The sequence below is a fragment of the Mastigoproctus giganteus genome, chromosome 12 (assembly GCF_048544385.1).
Source record: "Mastigoproctus giganteus isolate SK-2022 chromosome 12, ASM4854438v1, whole genome shotgun sequence".
NCBI lineage: Eukaryota > Metazoa > Arthropoda > Arachnida > Uropygi > Thelyphonidae > Mastigoproctus > Mastigoproctus giganteus.
In genome coordinates, this window is record NC_143586.1 from 24,888,370 (window position 1) to 24,909,710 (window position 21,341).

The 21,341-nt window shown below is 40.4% G+C and overlaps 1 protein-coding gene across 2 annotated transcripts in view; it reads left to right on the forward strand.

Moving 5' to 3' along the window:
* Positions 1-21,341, forward strand: part of LOC150076797 (uncharacterized) — an 81,715-nt gene that overhangs the window by 57,447 nt on the left and 2,927 nt on the right. Inside the window, exons 7-10 of one of the 2 annotated variants that reach the window (XM_090386620.1) lie at positions 9,260-9,450; positions 9,688-9,876; positions 10,178-10,180; positions 14,535-14,610. In XM_090386620.1, coding sequence (XP_090242746.1) covers positions 9,260-9,450; positions 9,688-9,876; positions 10,178-10,180; positions 14,535-14,610 — 459 coding nt within the window. The remainder of the gene's footprint in view (positions 1-9,259; positions 9,451-9,687; positions 9,877-10,177; positions 10,181-14,534; positions 14,611-21,341) is intronic. The other variant, XM_090386619.1, reaches the window with a different exon arrangement.

Consider the following 21,341-nt stretch of genomic DNA (forward strand, 5'->3'; position numbering starts at 1 on the left):
TTGCAAGGTATTGCATCAGCCGTTTCTATTAATATGGCGTTGGAAGGGTATATACACTCATTAGTATCCTGTTTTGCGGCAGTGTGTTCCATATGTTCAGCTGGCTCCATGGCTCCATATGTTCAGTTGGCACCAAGAAAAAAAGTGTAGCTGTTGCTCTGTCCCAAGAAGGGCTTTCTACGCGTACTATCACTGATAAAATAGGCTCGCTGTATATTTTATTTGATATATTTTATCGCTGATAAAAATAGGCTCGCTGATAAAATAGGCCACCAGTCAACAGTATCCCGGGTGCTGAAATTAAAGCGTGAAACCAGTGATGTGAAGAGAAGACCTAGATAAGAGAGTGACTACACCTTCCCAAGATCGATATTTGAAACTGCTGTGCCTTCGTAATCGCCATGCTAGTGCTCCTGATATAAAACTGGACTTTGAGATGGCCTCTGGTGTTGAAACAAGTGCACGAACTGTCCAAAGACGGCTTTCGGAATGTGGTCTGCATGGCTATTGGCCCAAGAAGAAACCTTTGTTGACCCAACAAATGAGGAAGAAGCCACTTTCTTGGACTAAAACTCATGTTTCATGAACAAAAGAGCAATCGAACACCGTCTTCTTTTCTGATGAATCGAAATTCAACTTGCATGGCTCGGATGGGAAGAGATATGTCAGTAGACGAAAATCGGAGGCATACCATCCTGACTGCATAACACCGACTGTAAAGTTCCCCGCCGGTCAGATGGGCTGGAAATGCAGTCATACCTCAGAAATGCTGGCATTACAGTATTGGACTGGCTCGGCAGCAGTCCAGACAGGTTTGAACCCTATTGAAAATTGCTGGTACATAATGTACCAGGAGACACAATATCGGCAAGGAGACACAATACCTCCGAAGTTGTTTACTGCTGCCCTTGAGGAAGCTTTCAGAAGATTAGGCTGGTCGCAGAAAGGAATCAATGTGAACGGAGAGTACCTAAACCATTTACGATTTGCAGATGACATTGTGGTCATAAGCCACGATCCCAAAGAATTAGAGGAAAATCTTAATCAGTTATCCAGAGTTAGTAAGGATTTTGTACTAAAGATGAATATGGCTAAAACAAAAGTAATGATGAATAAGTATGCTAAAGGAAAATAATGAATGAAGGAGCAGTAATTGAAAAGGTGGAGTCATATACTCATATATCTGGGACAAGTCTTAGCTGTAATAATGATAAATGGCTGAAAGTCAGGAGAAGAATAAATTTTGGGTGGATAACATTGGGGAAATATAGTCACATACTGAGGAGCAATATCCCAATTTGTCTGAAACGTAAAATAATGAACCAATGTATACTCCCCACCATGACTTATGGAAGTGAAACTTGGGCACTCACCAAAAGAATGGAAGAGAAGCTAAGAACTACACAGCGAAGAATGGAACGAATTATATTGGGAATCAGACTTAGATAAGAAGAGAAACACATGGATTAGTCAGCAAACTCAATAAAGGACAATTCTTATCAAAACTAAAGAACTAAAATGGCCTTGGGCAGGATACATAGCTCGAAGACATGATGACAGATGGACTAAGAAAATAACAGAATGGTACGCAAGAGGAGCTAAGAGAAAACCTGGAAGACAGCAACGGAGATGGACAGTTGAAATTCATGAGTTTGTGGGTAGTAAATGGATGGCCATTGCACAAAACAGAAGGAACTGGAAAGTTGCTGGAGAGGCCTTCATCCTGCAGTGGATTGAAAATTGCTCATGGTGATAATGTCGTCTAAAATGCTCAGAAGAAACCAGTAAGTAAGATTCAGCTGCAGGAGAGCATTGTAAGGGTGTGGTACCACGAAATTGGGCAACCGTATATCCAGAAGTTGATTAACTCTATGCCAGATCGTTGCAAGGCTGTAATTGGCGCTCTAGGAGGAACAACAAAATATTGTGGACTTATTTTGCTGATTTACAGTACATAATACTATTACATTAATTTGTCATTTCAGTTTGTACAAGTTAATGCAATAAAATGTATGTATGGTTGTCATGATTGCCATTTGCATGATTTCTCATATTTCCATTAATTACGCATCTTACCCTTTTCGGAAGATATTTATAGCAATTAGGTATATCGGGTGGGGCCTTTTTATTGGATTTCATTCACAGATATATATATATCCCATCTACAAATGCATTTCGAAGATTTCTGCAACCCACAATGCCACTCCCAAAAGTTTCCCAGCCAACTGAAGCCAGGCGCTTTAGACCCATCTCTTGTTCCTCGTGTTTATTGAAGTTGCTTGAAAAAAACTGTTCTGAAAACACTTACCACGCACATTCTCCCTCACACGCCTCAGCAAATTCATTATGCTTTGCAAAACAGATCAATAGTTAGTAACCTGATGATGACTGCCAATGCCATCCTTGGATTGTTTGAGGAGAAAAAAGAAATGGCAATCAGATAACTTGATCTACAAGCTGCGTTCGATAGTGTCCACATCCCAGCCTTGCTTAAACTCCTTCGAAATTACTATCACATAACAGGCCAAGTATTGAAGTTTCTGACGTCTCTTCTTCCGAATAGAACCATTCAAATGTACATAGGAAAGCAAAGGTGTACTAGACAAATACAACCAGGTGTGCCGCAAGGAGGAGGCCTGTCTGGAATTCTTTTCACAGCTATCATCTAAGAACATATTTGACATCATATGCGCATCTTAACAAAAATAAATTCGACCAATGAAGCAAAAGACACCACAGTAACCATCAACAAGACCTTATCAGAAGAACAGCAGTACCTCACGAAATTTGATCTGCAAGTTAACCCTGAGAAATCTGCCATCATGGTATTCTCACTTAAACCCACACCAACCATAATTTAGCCTGCGATTGACGGAGTCCTGATCCCCTGCATGGAAAAGCAGAGAGATCTTCGACAGAAAATTAAGATGCCATCATCATCATCATCATATAGAAGAACTCTGTGCTAAATTCAACAGGAAACGGTGAGTTGCCAAGTAGCACTTGTTACACATTCAGAACACAAACCTAGTAAAAATGTACATCAGGACGATGATTTTCGGAGGTGTATTGTATGGAGTAGAGTTGTGGCGCTCTGCTGCAAACACCATAATTAAACCATTAAAAACCGCTGAATACTGGCTCCTGAAGTGGGCAACCTGGAAGTGTCATCTCCTACCACAGCAGCACACAACACCGATGGCCAGGTTTTCAACATTAATGCACGAGAGAAGACTCATCTTCACGGTAAAAATAATCACAGGGAAAGTATCAGCGCCCAACATTTGGGACACCGTGTGCTGACGGAATCCCCAACAGCTCTCCACTTCGCTCCCAAGCTTCTTGCTTCTCCTTCGAGGCTACATTTTAAAGATCGGTTCCTCCCTTATTAGAAGCTCCATCTAGTTTAATCCCTGGATGCGGTGGCGTAGCTAGGTTTTTTGGGCCATTAGGCAAGAAATCATTTTGGGCCTTTTTATTTTTATTAAAATAAATTTTAATTAGGTATAATTTGCCCAAGAGCATGGGATCAACTTAGACTATCAGAACTAGACATCCGACCTAATCTTCCTTTATCATCTCCTTCCCTGCGAATCAAAAACATATCGTCTTGAATTCTAGCTGCTGACCTGTAGGCACCCTCATAAAGCCGTTCCAATATAGGAGCAGATCGATCGCCTACAAGGGACCTAGTCGAGATAAACAGCCATAACTACAAAAGGATGCCATGCTGCCAGGTTCACACGAAGAAAAGATTCTGTGGTTTATGCAGAATGTACGCAGCCTAAAAAACAAGCTTCATTGTCTCCAGACTCTCCTATTGCTTAATGAGTTTGATGTCACCTGCCTTACAGAAACATGGTTAACGGCGGATAGACAGCTTGATCTTACCCCGTTTAAAACCCCTTACAAACACATAGGGAATAATAGGATTAGCGGGCGGGGCAGAGGTTTTTAAATCCTATTTAACGATAGATTCCAGCCAATAAGGACACGAGTGAGCCAGTCGAACAACTTTGAGGCAGTCTGCACGACGTTGAGGAGTCCCCTTCACCAAATCCAATGCTGCCTGGTTTACATCCCCCAGACCACAATGAAGACTAGAGCTGAACTGCTCACGTGGTTAGCAGTTCAGCTCTAGCAACCAGTTTAGTGCCTAAAATTCCAACTGTTGTAGCGGGTGATTTTAACTTGCCACTGCCCAGGCATGGGGATGCTCTTGTGGACTAACTAGAGTGAGTTGGTCCACAAGACTAGAGCGAGTCAAGCGCTGGATCTAATCTTCCACAACTTGCAGGACATAAAACTGCTATCAAGCAACTTTCGATTCCAATCTGACCACTTGCCAATTGCATGTAAACAATCCTTACAGAGCAATTCCCTTGGGCTCCCTGACGAGTACTCCGCTGACTTGCCTAGGATGGCCTTCTCTACTAAATATCTGAAGCCAGAGATCATTCTCCAATACTTGATTGGGTTTGACTGGGGACGTTTCTATTTTGAGCCGTTGGAGGTTGCCATTATGCCCTTGTCTGAACAACTGAAGTTAATTGCACAATGTGGTGCAGCCAGGATCGCCATAATTGGTAACATGTCGAATCGGGGTTTTAATAAGGAAACTAAGATGGTTTTCATCAGGAAGCAGAAGGCCTACCGGAAATGGCAGAAAACCCAACTTCCCTCAGACCTTTCCATCTTTAAGAAAGAAAGAGCATGCTTCTTGAAAAAGAAAAGGCAAGTCCTTAACCAAGGACTTGCCTTTTCTTTATAGGTTGAATAGTGTTGAATAGTTATAGTGTTCTGGATAGGTTGAAGAGGGGTAGAAGGATCCTTTTGCATCACCATCATCTATCTATTGACCAGAAACTTATCCAGGAATGGGCACAGTTCAGCTTACTGCAGGCAGATTTTCCTGATCCTGACTGACATCGAAATAAATAGACCTTAATTGATGTCATAAATAAACTACCCAACAAACCTACTGTGGGTTCGGATGGTTTCCCGCTCTTCATTATCAAAATTTGCAGCACATATGTAGTTAACCTTCTCCTTCACATTTTCAGACAAATCCTGCAACCTTAAATAGTTCCTTCAATTAGGAAAACTTGCCATGTTAAGCCCATTCCAAAGATCAAGAAACCCAAATCTCCTAAAGACCTGCGACCAATCTCCATCAGTTCTTTACTCAAAATTTTTGAAAAACTAATTCAGCCAGCAATTGCCCAGCATTGCTTTGAACACAGGCCCGAGTACCTGCATACCGTTCTTCACAGGAGATCGACAACTACCAATCTTCTTGATACCCTCTTCAGAATTTAGCGGACCCTTAACAGCAAATCACAGATTGATATCATAGTCCTGGACATTAAATCGGCTTATGACAGAATACATCTCCCAGCTCTTTTTACCATTCTGAAACACTACTTCGGCCTGGCAGATACCTTACTTCAAATTTTGAAGTCAATTTTATTTCCTAGACACTTGTCTGTGACTCACAACGAGTTCCAGGTAACTATTGCGTTTCAAGAGGCATCCCACAAGAAGCGTACTGTCAGCTCTCCTGTTTGCAGCAGTTTTGGGGCCTTTCTTAGCTCAGAATCCTAACTTTGTCTCTTACGCCGACGATCTGAAGTTCTACGTGAGCTAGATCATAATCATCAGATTCATATCAACCAACAAGCTTCCAGGCAGATATTGAGTTTGGAAAATTATCTTGCCACAATTGGGCTCCATCTGAGCCCTTCCAAATAAGCGCAACTGCCGATCACCAAAAAGGGAATCAAAAATGATATCCAAATTTTTGTTAATGGGGAGCCGGTGCAAAAAATGACCTCCCATACTGACTTGGCCTCACCTGGGCTCACCTTTCAGCCTCACTTTGTCAGGATGAGGCAGAAGACGTACGCGGCTCTTTGGGCAGTGCGTCAGGAGCTCGCTGGTGTGCATCAGCCAGCGCTGCTTGTTCGGCACATCCTGAGGTGTATTACTCCGATTCCTCTCTATGCATCAGAAATTTGGTCATCTGCCCCTGCCTCATACCTTAACAAGTATCTCAGTTTAGAGTACTGGTTGCTTAGATGGATGAACAGGGTGGTAGGCCACCGTGTTGATATGTCTGCTGATAAATGTCGTTTAATAAGCGTGATTAGGCCACCCCGTAACTATCTCCAGATCGATCCTACAAGCAAATCTGGGCACCACTCCCTGGAGACATCTTACCATGATAAAAAATGTCCCCACGCTTACACGGCTTATAACGGGGCGAATTGATGCTCCATCGGTATCCACATTAATTTCTGGCCCGAAGAGGGCAAGAGGGGAGCACCCCGACTCCTGTAGTAGTAGTAGTAGTAGTGGCATGTGATGCAAGAAAGCAAGTGTATCAGCCAAAAAAAAAAAAATTTACAAAACAATTCCCACTAAATGTTTGTCCAGTTCCTCCTTAAATTTATTTAACCTATCAACTTCCACAACGACAGATGGAAGTTTGTTCCAGCAATTAACTACCCGCTGGCTAAAGGCAAATTTCGCACATCTATTCTACATCTGTCTTTTCTTAATTTAAATTTATGCCCCCTTAGGTTCGTAATCTGAACGAGTGGAAGGATCCCATCAGAATTCAGCGTGCTCAACCCATTCAAGGCCTTATACACCTCAATCAGATCACCTCGCAGGTGCCTAGACTCCAGCCGCTGCACTTTTTTCTGAACATAAATCTCTCTTGGTAAGAGGATCCCTTCATTCCCCCCACCCTGTTTCCCTCTGTGCTGTCAAGCGTTGATTCTTTGAGGAACATGTTTCCAGCCAATTGTCTTCGGAACTTCAATAAATTTAGGATACACCCTGAGGTTCTGTGAAGAAAGCTGTATAGGAAGGAAATCCTTAAGAACTGCTACCAGATAATGAATCTATGATTTTCACCTGCTCCTGGACATGACTGAATGCTTTTTTTTTACTTGCCTATTTGTATTTGACAAAGACTTTGTTTTGTCTCCATGCAATTGTATATTTAATCCTGTAAATGTCTCGGGTCGAGCACGCATGTACTCTTGTTTATTGTACATGTGTTCCTCGCACCTTAGTCTGTAAATACTCACACCCTTCTGGCACAGAGCCGTCCCGGGGGTGACCCAAAGTTTCTCGGGAAATAAACTGATTTTAATAATAATATAAAAAATGTCGAATCATTTTAATAACATAAATATGTATTTTATTTACGATTTCTTTATAATTTTACAAACATCAAAAACATGAAAATTAATATTATAATATGATACTACTTATTAAATACAATTTAACAAACATAAAAAATTATACTATAGCTAATAAATTTACGAAAAAAGTTAAAATGTTACTTTTATATTTGCGAAATCATTAATAAAATCCATTTTACTGGATTTTATTAATGATTGAGCATACATATTTATGCTCAATAGCCAACATTGCAAGATTGCACAGTCATCATTTGCTTAATTATTCTACGCGCCTCGTCTCGGTCTCTTTTTTAGTTGATTTAAGATTCATTTCTGTCAAAGCTTTTATATCCACAAAATGAACTTTCACAACTGTTATGGACTGTAATCTACCAGACCAGCGAGTAGGGTTGAGTTTTTTTTAATGTAACTTCAGATTCCCCAGTAAATTTAGAAAGAAGATCCCTTCTTTTTGTACTATTTCCGAAAAAATTATACAAAATTTGAAGCATGTAGAAAAATGATGAAACGTTATTACAACTCTCATTAATAACTACATTTAAATTGTGACTTGCACAACGAATGTACTCTGCATTTGATTGGATCCCCTTAATGCGTGACCGCGCACCATTATAAACCCCACTCGTAGCATTAGCCCCATCATATCCATGACCATAACATTTTTCAATGGAAATATTTAGTTTGTTTAATATTTTCATTATATTATAGGTCATCATTTCTGCCGAATGATCATTCATGTCATAGAATCCTAAAAACGTTTCACAAATTTCAAAATCTTTGGATTTTTCATTTTCGTCGTTTCGAATTATGTGAACATGTCGTACAATAACACTTAATTGATCTTTTTTCGTGAGATCTTGAGTAGTATCCAAAATTAGTGAATAGAATGGTGCTGAATTAATTTTGAGTGTAACACTTTTCTTTTGTTAATTTGGTACCTAAACATTCTATTAACTGATTTTGGATAGTGGGGTTTAAACAAGTTACTGAACGAGATGGCTTATTAATAATTTGTTTCATTACGTCATCATAATAGGAAAGTAAACGGACTTGCAATAAAAAATTGCCGTTGTAATCTTCCGAAAATCCTTCCCAATGACCGCGAAATGCTAAAGAATTTTTATCCAACATAATGGTTATCCGAAATAACCGTTCTAGTACCATTTTCCAAAATGAGGATCTGTATCTTACTTGTTCCTCAAGACCTTTATCAAACGTTGCGTTCTTTGTCACATTTCATGTATAGCACATACCTCGATATGATGTTGGGAAACACTGTGAGTTTTTGTGTGCCACCAGGACAAGGCATCTGCTCACAAGCCTATCATTGCCATGGTTGCACCGCGTGAGTGCGGCTTTAAAATCCTGGGCCATCGAAAATTCATCAGATCTAGCACCATCGGATTATCACTTATTTCCTAATTTGAAACAATACTTGGCTGGCATCCTTTACTCAGCAATGACATCACTGTTGATGAGTACCAACAGTGATGTCATTGCTGCAGTGCTTGCATTCTTGAGCCCCAAGAGAAAACTGTTTTCGCAGCTGGAATCAACGCATTGCTGCATCCGTAGCAAAAGTCTATTGACTCCGAAGGAAGTTGAAAAGTAACATTTACCAGATTCCTCAAATAAATCCTTCATACTCAAGCCACGAAATTTTCAATGCCTCTCATACTATTGTTGTTATAGTACGATTTTAGGAGCATCTGCGTGTATATTTTCTGTAATTATGTGTGTTCTGAGGTCGATTTTCTGTTTGCTGGACGAAAAACAGCAGTTTCCGGGAGAAAAAACCGTGCTACCCTCACCGAGACCGACTAATAGCCATTTTGAAAAAGATCCATAAAAATTCCATCCGTCATTGATGAGACTCAAACTCAGGTGTTTTCCACCCTGTGCGGGGAGGACGGAAATCCTACCAACTGTGCTGAGTTAGTCAAAACTAGTTAAATCACTTTAAAAATTGATAAAATTAAACTACTGGTAATTGTTATTTGTAGATTCATTGGCTAATCGACTGTCAATTTTCCATCCCAATTTAGGACGCTTTCTAAACGACAGAAACCTTCCGGGGGATGTCCCCATTCTTATTCTTAAAATTCTTCAAGCAGCTGCTTTAAAAGAAGACATTATTCTTTTACTTCACCAAGACAGGAAAGACCACCACATCATGAGTTTCCTATACAGGATAGAGAATTTGCCGATAGAAGAGCAAGAAGAAGTAGCCAAATTAGTAAGTATTGCTGTGTTAACAATTTTTGATTGTTAAAACTTAAATAACTTGGACATTTATTAAGAAGACCCTTTAGCCTCCGACGGGATTTAACCCCAGATCTCCCCTTTTTGCGGAGGACATTAATAGGAAAGGAAGAATCCTTTGTAATTTGCATTTTGGTTATTGAAATTAACAAATTAACTTTCTCCAACTTCATAAATGCGCCAATTCAGTTTGATGTTCTGTTTCTGTTAGGTGTGCAATCTGTGTTACAACTCGAGCAGTTTCGACTGGCTTATGTACATATCGGAGTGGGCAGAAGAAGGGAAAGCCTGCAACAACAGCAAGGTCACCGTACGAGCGGCGGTACACAGCATCCTCAGCGATCATCCGTCCATGCAGGAAAAAGGAGCAGCTTTGATGTACAATCTCGCCTTGAAGGAGGTAAGAAATCAAACAAATAAAGGCGAAGTCATTTTTGTCCAGTGGTTTACACGTTGTGTTATTTGTAGAGTAGCTACGATTTTTATTATGCACTTAACCTGTCAGTGCTAGCGTTACACCTGAAGTGCATCTCGATAATAACGAGCCCGCTTTAATTGCCAGTTGGCGATAAAAAAAAAAAAAAAAAAAAAGCTGTAATTTTCTGTAGCTTCGTAAATATAGACAAATTTTTAGTGGGTATGACTTTTAATTTTTTTTTTTTTTTTTATCATTTTCCTAGAGTTATAGATTTTTAACACAGCAGGTACAGAGCCACCGTTCTTGTTACTGTTTTTCACTAGCAATAGCGTAACGCACTAGTAGTTCTGCTACGAAATATTTCTGTTTGTTGATTTGTGTTATTTTCTATCTATCTTTAGAACTGTCGAACTAACATAATGATGTTTATGTGAAATAATCATTTCTCAACACGTGAGTTACTCTCGAAATGTTTTTTTCGTTCTATGAGCATAAAGAATAGTACAATAAACTGCACTGCTCGACAAAATTAACAGAAAATGTTTTCGTGAATATTTTATTGTGGACAGTGTCTCCGAAGAGAATATTTGATATTATAGGCAGCCTGGCATGCAAATTGTGAGTATCCAACAGAAATCGATCTACCGCCTTACAGAGCCGCACATTATGCAAATTATTGATGCCTATAAAAAACACGGATTACGACTACATCACTTCATTCCGTTTTTGTTTTTTTGTTTGTTTTGGCTTGCTCAATGGGATAGCCACAACTCTAGTGCTCAGGATGGCAGGTCACTGTCGTTTAGATGATTCTTAGAGATGGCGGGCCGTTGGACAACTTGAAGCCGGGCAGACGTAGGCGGAGGTAGCACGTTGGCCTAATTGGTCACGCAGTGTCATCTCGGCACTGTATAAGCAGTTTCAGGAAACCGGAACCAGTACAAGAAGAGCTGGCCAAGGTCGCCCAAGAGCTACTTCATCCAGAACAGACCGATATCCTGCTCTTACAGCAACACGGAACCCTACAATGTCCTGTCATCAACTGTCTCTTGAGGTTGATGAGGCCACAGGTGAAAACATTTCCAATCTGACTGTGTTAGGGAAAAAAAACAACCAAACTATTATTTTTTACGCCTCCCGAATAATTAAATTCATCTGCTGTGTCTTATGTCTGTTAATTGCGTGTGTTCTATGGTTGGTTTGTCTGTTTTGTTCGACGAAAAACCTTGCTATCTACGCCTGAGACCGACTAACTCAGCTACGGAGTGAAAAAAGCCCACTAAAGTTCCTGGCGTCATCGACGGGATTCGAACCCGGGCCTTTTGTACCCGGTGTGGGGAGGACGGTAACGATACCACTGTGCTACGCGCGCAGACTGCTGTGTTAGGAAGGCTCAATTCAAATGGACTCTACGCAAAGGAGAAAGTGGTCCCATTAACCCCCGACATATAGGTAAAACCCTGGAGACCGCCATATAAACACAAATACCTTGAATCCCTGAATACTTTGAAGCCCTGACAAATAGGATACAGTTCTGTTCTCTGATGTCTCGTTTTAGCCTACAAACAGATTCTAGATTTTAATTCATCTGGAGACAACGAGGAATGCGGTACCATCCCTTCCGACATCAGAGAAAGGGACACGTACGGTGGAGGCAGTGTTCTCGCGTGGGGCGAAATAATGATCAACGGCCCACCACTCTTTTTGTTTGAAAAGGGGTTACCGTACCGAAAACAGATCTTGGAACTCTATGTGCGGCATTTTAGGGATGCGGTTGGCCCACATTTTCTTTTCGTGGAGGACAACGCCACTGCACATAGAGCTGAAGTGGTGGACGAATATCTTGAAATTGAAGATATCCAACGACTGCCATGGACAGCACCATCGTCAGACTTAAATCCGATCGAACATGTGTGGGACGCCCTCTGACGTCGCATTGCACTTAAACAGCCAATTCCTCGGTCACTTGTTGAGATAAGATCTGCGGTGTTAAAAGAATGGGATTTGTTGCCACAGAATCGTATAGACCCCCTTATATCGAGATGGTTCACCGCTGTCAGCCTGTTTAGCGGTTGGAGGGAATCATACGCCGTACGGATGTCATGTGACCTTATTTTCGAGCACGTTGTATCGACTTATGTAATATGACCTTTTGGTAATTCTTATACAACCGCTGTAAATGTCCCTTATACCTGTCCGAAGTTTCTCGCTGTCCTTTCATTTGATGGTTACTCTGTGGTACACCACTCAACCAAATTTTGTCCCGCTTCATCGAAAACTGCACCAGTTACACCACGTGTTCTGGTGTAGCAGTGTATCTATGCTAACGAACTGTCTCAGGTATTCCCTAGGTATCAATAAACTTATACGAAGTGTTTTTAAAAGATTAGCTTATAATTTTTTTTCTCGTTATTAGTTTTCAATAATCTGACAAACACCGAAGGCGATCCACTGGGGATAGTAGTTAACAAGATTCAAATTTCGCGCTTCACAGTGTGCCAAATTTGAAATAAGTTTTAGAAATATTGGAAAATAGGAGTAAATAATACTTTCTAAAATGTTATCCAGCTTTTGAATGTTTTTAAAAATGTTTTTTTTTTTTTCTCGAATCATTAAAATCCATTTTACAATTAATAAATAAAAATTGTTCACGTTTAGTTTCATGCGATTAAATCTAGAAAAATAGAAGAAACTGACAGCTTCATCTTTATGTTTGTTTGTTTTTTCTTTGTTTAATTTTCAGCAGAATTAATATTGTTTTGAAAATAAATGGTATAAAAAATTCTCCTTTCTTTAAACATTTAATTTTTTAGTAAAAACTAAAGAAAATATATATATGCAATGAGTATTGTAATCCGTTAAGAAAAGGTGAAATAGTCATAAACTCCGAGCAGAATTTAAAAAGTTCAAACTCTTTCTAGAAATTAAAAAGAAAGTTTACACCTCTCGGGAGTAAACTTCATATAAGTGTTTCCCCCTCCACACACACACATATGACCGCAATAGCCGTGAAGATACAGAAGTACACGAGAAAAGTCCTTAATAGCAAAGCATAATGAAAACATTCCGAGCAGAGTACTTTGAATGCCTCCCCTAACATGTAATGTAACTTTCGTTCATATCGGTTTGCAAACATAAACTCCAAAAGCCATAACCAAAACTCATTAGTGGACACACACACACATACACACACGTGTGGTGATATCATAAGCCAGTTTTTTTCATTTTTGGAATATTCCTTTTAAAAAATAAAGTCTCTGAGGTCTGATGGCATTTCTCCATTTGCTCTTAATTAAAACTTATGCTCCACAGTTAACTGCTGTTTTGCTTCGCATTTTTACTCCCTGCTGTTTTTTCTTCCACGGAAAATTTTCTCATAAACAGATAATCTTATATTTGATGTATAGTCAATATAGATTCCATCAGTGCCGATCTGCAGTTGTTATCTTTGCTTATTACTTATCTTATCTTTGAACAAATTCCTGATGAACGTTTGGCAAAATTCAAGCAGGCAGTTGCCCCCCCCCCCCATTTAAAAAAAATATTCGATTGTGTTTGCCATAAACGTTTTCTAAATGAGATTCCTTCTTGTGTTTCTATGTTCCATAGTTGGTTGGTTGTTGTAGGGTTTTGGGGGCATCAGCAACTTAGACCACCTTGCGCTATATAATAATGTGTCTGTACATTGCATCGTTATGTGGTCGATTTGCTGTTTGCTGGAAGAAAAACTCGAGTTTCGGAAGAAAACATCATGCTACTCTTTTCCTGATACCGACTAACTCGGCCACGTTGTGAAAACTACTCATAAAAATTCCTCGCGTCATTGATAGGCTTCAAACTCAGGTCTGTTCCACCCAGTGTGGGGGGAAGACGGTGATTATACCAACTGTGCTACCCCACGAGGGCCTATATTCCTTCTTATGGTCTGCCATTTGAGTGCTTCAATTGCGAGGCCAGTTTTCTCTCTGATTGCTCACGGTGTGTGATGGTAGATGGACGTCTGTGTTCAAACTTCCCGATTCTGATGGAGTGTCCAAAGATTTTTTTTCTTTTCACGTACTCTGTTCCCTCCTGTACATTAATGATCTTCTTCCACTGATTGGAAGTCCTGTCCACAGGTTTGCTGATAACAGCACGCGACATTCCACCTTCTAGTTTGAGAGATCCTGCTCTGCTGAAACAGCTTCAACTTCTAGATTATCCACTGCCAATTTCCTAAATGCCAATCTCAAATAATTTTTCAATGGGACAATAATTCTGTAATTATAAACATTAAAATCTCATAGTAATGAAAACGGATAGTGCGAAATCGCATTACACGGAGAATGCTGTATTCGTTAACTGTTTCTTGAGCTAATGTTATTATTCAACGGTTATAGCAGAGAGAGAGAGAGAATTTCGATAGTCGGGTCAAGGCCATTAACTAGCTATTCAGCGACCCATTCTTATCAAAAACTGTTGATGCAAATTACGCAAACAGTTGGTGCCACAAATTATTTAGGCGAAAGGTATACGAAATGAGAGAGAAGAGAGTAGCTAACGAATGACCTTCAACCGCCTATAGAGTTTCTCAATGTTCTTGGTGAGTTTTAAAACAATCTTCGAAGAATCCTGCAGTTGTCCGTCTGTTTTTTTTGCAGTTGTTCGATGACACCGCGACTGAACTGGCCACAGCAGTGTTGCAATATCTCCACAACGATATCCAGGAAGAAATAGGTAAGATTTTTAAATATGTATCGCTGTTTTAATCGTAAATTCTGTCATAACGATTTTCTAGAGGAATTGAGCTGGTGAGAATCAGAGTGGTGTTAAGTCAAATTTGCACTGTTTTGAGAATTTTAGCGTTTTCAGTACTTCATCAGAGAAAATTCAAGAAACATGACGAAATCCCTTAGTGATAATCGTTATTATAAAAGAGTTGAAATATCATGGAAGATTACTAAAATTAAAAATTATTGAAAACATTTATGTTTTCTGAATGGTAATAATGAATTACACCACAATCGTATTGAAGGTTAATAAGAAAATGAAGAAAATATGACACTTTATCCTAATTTCATATGAAATAAGACGATAAGTAAACAAATTATAAAATACTAAAACTTTAATAGTATTAGCATTAGTATTAGTAGAGGCATATAATGCAAGAAAGCAAGCTTATGCAGAATCAGCCAAAAAAAAAAAAAAACTTCCACTTCACCCCTCCGTTCATTCAAAATACCTGTGTCCAGCTGAGCCTTAAACTTATTTAGGCTATCAACCTCCACCACAAGGGATGGAAGTCTGTTCCAACAACCAACTACCCGCCGGCTAAAGAAAAGCAAACTTCCGCACGTCTATCCTACATCTGTCTTTCCTCAATTTGAATTTATGCCCTCTCAGGTGATTATTCTGAGCATGAGGAAGACTCCCATCAGCATTGAGCTTGCTCAAACCATTCAAGGCTTTATACACCTCTATCAGATCACCTCGCTGGTGCCTAGTCTCCAGACACTGTAATTTGCAAAACTTAAGCCTTTCTTCGTAAGAGCACCCCTTTGTTCCATTCACTAATCTTGTTGCCCTTCTCTGTACTCGTTCCAGCAGCTCTACATCCTTCTTGAAATGAGGCCTCCACACCTGTATACAGTACTCTATGTGTGGCCTGACCATTGCCTTATACAAGGGAATAATCACCTCCTTATCGCTGCTAGAAAAATTCCTGTATATCATTGACAAGACACCATGAGCTACTCTTGCAGACCACCTGCACTGCTCAGAGAACTTCATATCTACCTGCAGAATTACCCCCAGTTCCTTTTCGTTCTCTACCACTGACAGTGTAGAGAATGAAAAGAGTTGATATGTTGCTCTGGGGGTTGCTGTTTCCCATGTGTAGTACTTTACATTTGTCAATGTTAAACTTCATTTGCCACATATCAGTCCATCTGCTCAACTTTTCTAGTTCCTGTTGCAGTAGCATAGTGTCAGTATTGTCCTTGACAACCCTTCCAACCTTTGTATCGTCTGCAAACTTCGACATTAAGCTTGATATACCATCATCAATATTATTTATAAATACAGAAAACAATAATGGATCCAACACTAAACCCTGAGGGACTCCACTAATAACATTAGTCCACGATGAGCAGTGTCCATTGATTGCACTCTGTCTTCTCCCCCTCAACGACCCCTTTATCCATAGCAGCAATTTGCGTCCAATGCCACACTGCTCCAATTTGTGCCGCAGTCTTCCATGTGCAACAGTATCAAAAGCCTTTCTAAGATCCAAGTATATAATATCAAAGTTATTCCCTGCATCCAGTTCTTTTGTGACTGCATCATAGTATCCAATCAAATTGGTCAGGCAAGACTTCCCCTTAACAAAACCATGCTGTGTCTGAGCTATAACTGAAGTCTTGTCTAAATGATCCTGCAGTGCTTCTTTAACCAGTGCCTCCATTAATTTTCCAGGAACAGAAGTTAAGCTCACAGGTCTATAATTACTTGTGTCAGCCTTTGATCTTCCTTTGTGAATTGGGATCACATTTGCACATCTCCAGTCTATGGGTACCTCCCCTGAGTCAAAGGAAGCTCTCATAATTATGGCTAAGGGTTTGCTTACTTCCTTTGCTGCCTCCTTTAATATAATTGGATAGATCCCATCCACCTCGGGTGCCTTTCTTGTGTTTATCTTCAACAATTTTTCCTCCACTTTTCTCTCAGTTATTACAAAATCATCTAGCTCGCTGCCATTCCTCTTCCTGAATAACTCCTCATGTGTGAATGTAGATGCAAAATACTCGTTTAGTTTGTTAGTCACCTGAGCAGGATAATCAACTGTTGACCCATCAACATCCAGTGGACCGTTCTGATTCATCCCCTTCTTTCTAGAGTTTACATAAGTAAAGAACTCTTTGCTCTCTTTCTTTGCATCCTTTGCCAAAGATTTCTCGTAATCTGCCTTTGCCTGCCTAACCTCCTTTGTAACTTTGTAACTTTGATACAGATCAACTTGTATCTATCATAGGCTTCTGTTTCACGTGTTAATTTGTATGTATCCCATGCATTTTTCTTCTCTGCCACATGTCTCATTAGTTCAGCTGACATCCATTTTGGCCTAAACCTTGAACAATATTTCTTAGTTGGTATGTAAAGCCTAGATAAGTTCTTTGAATGCTTCCCATTTTGAATTTGTTGTTGGTAACATCATCAGTTGGTACCACCGTATAGAATTTAAGTACCATCTCCGACAACCCTAGTTGCCTTTACGAAAGCAAAAACCCCTCCCTTTACCCCTGATGGTAGTTACCTCTTTGAGTAACTCCCACTTCAGAAGACTGTGATCACTGCCACCTAGTGGTTCATTTATCTGCAGATTCTTAATGCATGAAGAATCACTGCTGATAATCAAATCAAGAGTATTCTTCCCTCTAGTTGCCTCCCGAACATGCTGATGTAGAAAACAATCATCCAATAAATCCACAAAAGCCTTGCTAGTGTGTGAGTGACCAGCCCCCAAATTCCAGTCAATATCTGGGAAATTAAAATCCCCCATTATCAGAATCTCTGATTTACTTGGCCCACTCTATTTCCCTGTATAGTTGTTTATTATACTCATCAGATTAAGCTTATACCACACTCCTGCTCTCAATTTTGATCTCCCGATGCTTATGTCACACCAAACTGACTTGACACTGCACTGTCCAGCGATGTCGACTGGCTTCACGTTTTTGTATTTTATGTATTTCTTAACTAATAGCATAACCCCTCCTCCCTTCCTATCCTGTCTATCCTTTCTGTAGACGTTGTACTCCCCAAATTCCAGTTCTGCATTCCTTATATCTGTGTGACACCACGTCTCTGATATCCCAACAATATCTGCCTTTGATGTTTTGAGCAATACCTCAAATTCATCAAATTTATTTACCAAACTCGTAGAATTGGTGTACACGCAAGTATACCTGCACCTGTTTCTATTCTTAGCTACCGTAACACAACCCATGCGTTTACTTGTACTGCAATGACTCCCAGCAGTCTCTGAAATATCCTGCATCTTATTTTCCAGGCTGCTGCTCATTCCAATAGAAGCAGTGCAAGAATCACTTTCACCTCTGCCAGTGGCTACTGTTAATCTATTACTCCTTGTAACCCCCCAAGCTAGCAGTTTTCTGACCCACCTAACACTGCCTCAATAGCATCAGCAAATATTCTTGCACCCTTTCTATTTAAGTGTATCCCATCCCTGTAGAAGCAATCTCTGCTGTTAACAAGTAGTCAAAAACATTTTTGAATAGTATAATTTCACCATTAAACAGTTTTAACCAGGGTGACCACATTTTGAAGAGGTGTCGATCTTTAACCTGTTTGACTGTCAGATTGTTTTGAGGCCTCTTCTCGCATATATAAATGCACGTGCACCTATTGTCTTCACCATGTTCGTCCGTCTCTCTGTAATATTTGTCGAGCTATTGCAAATTTCATTAAAGTCAGACAAATATAAATACTTTTGCCACCTACCTAATACCGAATTGAGCCACCGTTCGCACGGATAACAGCCGCCATTCTTCTAGGCATTGACTCCATTAAATGTCGGAAGACGTCTGTAGGGATCTGCAGCAATGCCCTTCAAGGCTTTCCACAGTGTCGGAATAGATGACAGTTGCGTGTCCATACGCCACATTCTCGTTCCAAAACGTTCAACTGATGTTCAATTGGACTGAGGCCAGGCGAATTTGGAAGCCAATCAACATGGGTGGTATCTTCACTATGTGCCTCAAACCGCTCGTGAAGGTCCAGAGGCGGGCCCAATGACTAGGCACTTTATCGTTTTGGAAGATTTCGTTTCTGTTTCGGAAAAAATGCAACATGACAGGGTGCACAGAGTCTCCAAAGAGATGCCGGTCAACCTCACCAGTGAAACGTTTGTTCCATACACACCAGAAATCCCAGTTCTAATATGGGGCATCAAAAGCATGCCCCATATTAAGCATCCACCGCCACCTGCCTGGATAATGGGCACCGTGCACGATGGGTTGGACTCGTGTTGCTTGCGCCACACACACGAAGGCGTCCGTCAGCGTGTTGCCCCAGGTATTTGGGTTCATCAGAATAGCACACTCGTTTCCAGTCTTCCAGTATCCATTCAGCGTGTTGTTGACACCACAGCATTCGCCGTCGACGATGATCAGCGGTGAGGAGAGGATGTCTTTTGGGTCGTTTGCTGTGGAATTCCATACGTCTGTGTGCGGTTCAATACGGTTTTAGGCAAGTGCTTGGATGCGAAGACGCCTTATTAGAACTTCACCACCTTATTGATAGCTCCACTTCCAAGTACGTTATGGCGATCTTTATCGATTTTGAGGGCGCTTTTGATACTTTATGGTGGGAGAGCGCCCTCAGTAGACTCCGTTCCAATCATTGATCTCTTCAGCCTTATAAACTTGTTAGAAACTACTTTGCCGATCGCACCGTCACCGTCATCACTAAAAGCACGAAGATTCACATATCTGTCTCCCGTGGTTGCCCCCAAGGATCAATTTTGGGTCCCTTGATTTGGAACCTAGTTCTTGACGATTGGCTGCTTAGGACGACTGAATTTCAAAATGTGCAACAACTTGCGTATGCAGATGATCGTATCATTTTGGTGAATGGAAACTCAAGATCTGATTTAGAACTCTATGCCAATAAAGTACTCTTTGAACTATCGTCTTGGTCCTCTAAGAACAAATTGAAATTATCCCCAACCAAATCGAAGATCATGATTTTTAAACACAAATTAGACTATGGCAGACCACCAGTTGTAAAACTTGACAAGAAATCACTTCCCCTTGCCGAAGCACCAAATTTTTAGGAGTCATCATCGACGACTGCTTTTCCTTTACTGCACATATTCAACATCTGTCCGTCAAAGTTAAGAGTTTTACCGCAATGCTGCTCCAAATTACCAGACAAGACTGGGGATTGAACACTAAAACTCTACATCTATTTTATAATGCTGCCATAATCCCAATTACAATCTATGCTTTGGTTTAGACGTACTGCACTGAAAACTGTACAAACCAAGTTATCCACTATTCAACGTTGTTTTCTCCTTAGCCTACTTCACGTTTGCCGAACAGTATCAACTCCAGCTCTACAGACTCTTGCAGGCACCATACCACTTGACCTGCATGTTGTGTTTAGAGGGCTTTGCTTTTACATCCGCAGAGGCATTTCTACGTAATTTCAGGGAATCATTGTTAACCCTCAGGCTGATCCCAAAACTGAACGACCCCAATGCTGGAATTTGTTAGTGAACACCTGGCAAAATAGATGGAATTCTACCGAAAAAGGAGCTGTTACCAAAAATTTCGTTCCCGACGTAACCGCACTACTTTCATCATCCACTAGAAAATGGTTTTCACCCTCACTGTGTACTTTCTACATACTAACTGGACATGATTCGCTTAACTCAAAACTCTACCAATTCAGACTTTCCAATACAGTTTCCTGTCCATGTGGGCTACCGAAAAATCTCCTCACGTACTTTTTGAATGCTCCATTTACGAGAACCTAAGATTGGCTGTTAAGGCAACAGTACCAAACTTGTGTCCCGGAGGTGAGAAGATACTCATTTCTGTCAACAATTTCCAGGCCCTTCAAACCTTCTGCAATGCTGCTTTTAATCGCAGGAAGTCTCTCAACCTCAATGTTAATTCAAGAAATGAAACTGAAAACACATCATAAATCATAATACAGCCTGTTGCCTCGTCTGTCGTCCTGATGACGTCATATACAAAATTGTGGTTTTCAAGAACACGCAAAGATTTTAACAGATGCTGCACTTTTCTGACTCATCCTTTATCAAGACTCTCTGCAATTAAATCCTTCCTCTGCTCAGTGATACCGTCATCGACCAAATACTTCTGACACCACTCCAGATTAACACAATTATATCTAGAACTTGTTCCTGCTGATCTTGTTTGAATGACATTACTACTTCTGTTTGACAGTACACCTTTTCTCTTTGTGGACTACGTTGGGCAGCACTGCATAAAGACGTGGGCAAAGACATGGATAAAGATTTTATTTATTTTTTATTTTATTTTTCTTTTGTTTTATTTTAGTTTATTTTTACTTATTTATTCTTTTTTTATTATTATTTTTTTACTTTATGCTATTCTCTTCCTTATTTCTTCGTCTTCTGCTGTCCTGTCTCCCGGGAATGACTGTGTGTGTGTGTGTGTGTGTGTGTGTGTGTGTGTGTGTGTGTGTGTGTGTGTGTGTGTGTGTGTGTGCGCGCGCGCTGTTGCCGGCTTGCTTGTACGGGGTTCTTGAATGGCTCCAAATTCTCTTTGGACATTAATTGCGTGACTGTTGAGGTTGGCCATGGTACTTGCGTAGTTGTGGCCCACCTCCCCGTGGTGTAGACGGACACTGGGCAGACTTTCCAGGTGATCGCCTGCCTGGCCAGAAACAACTAAACA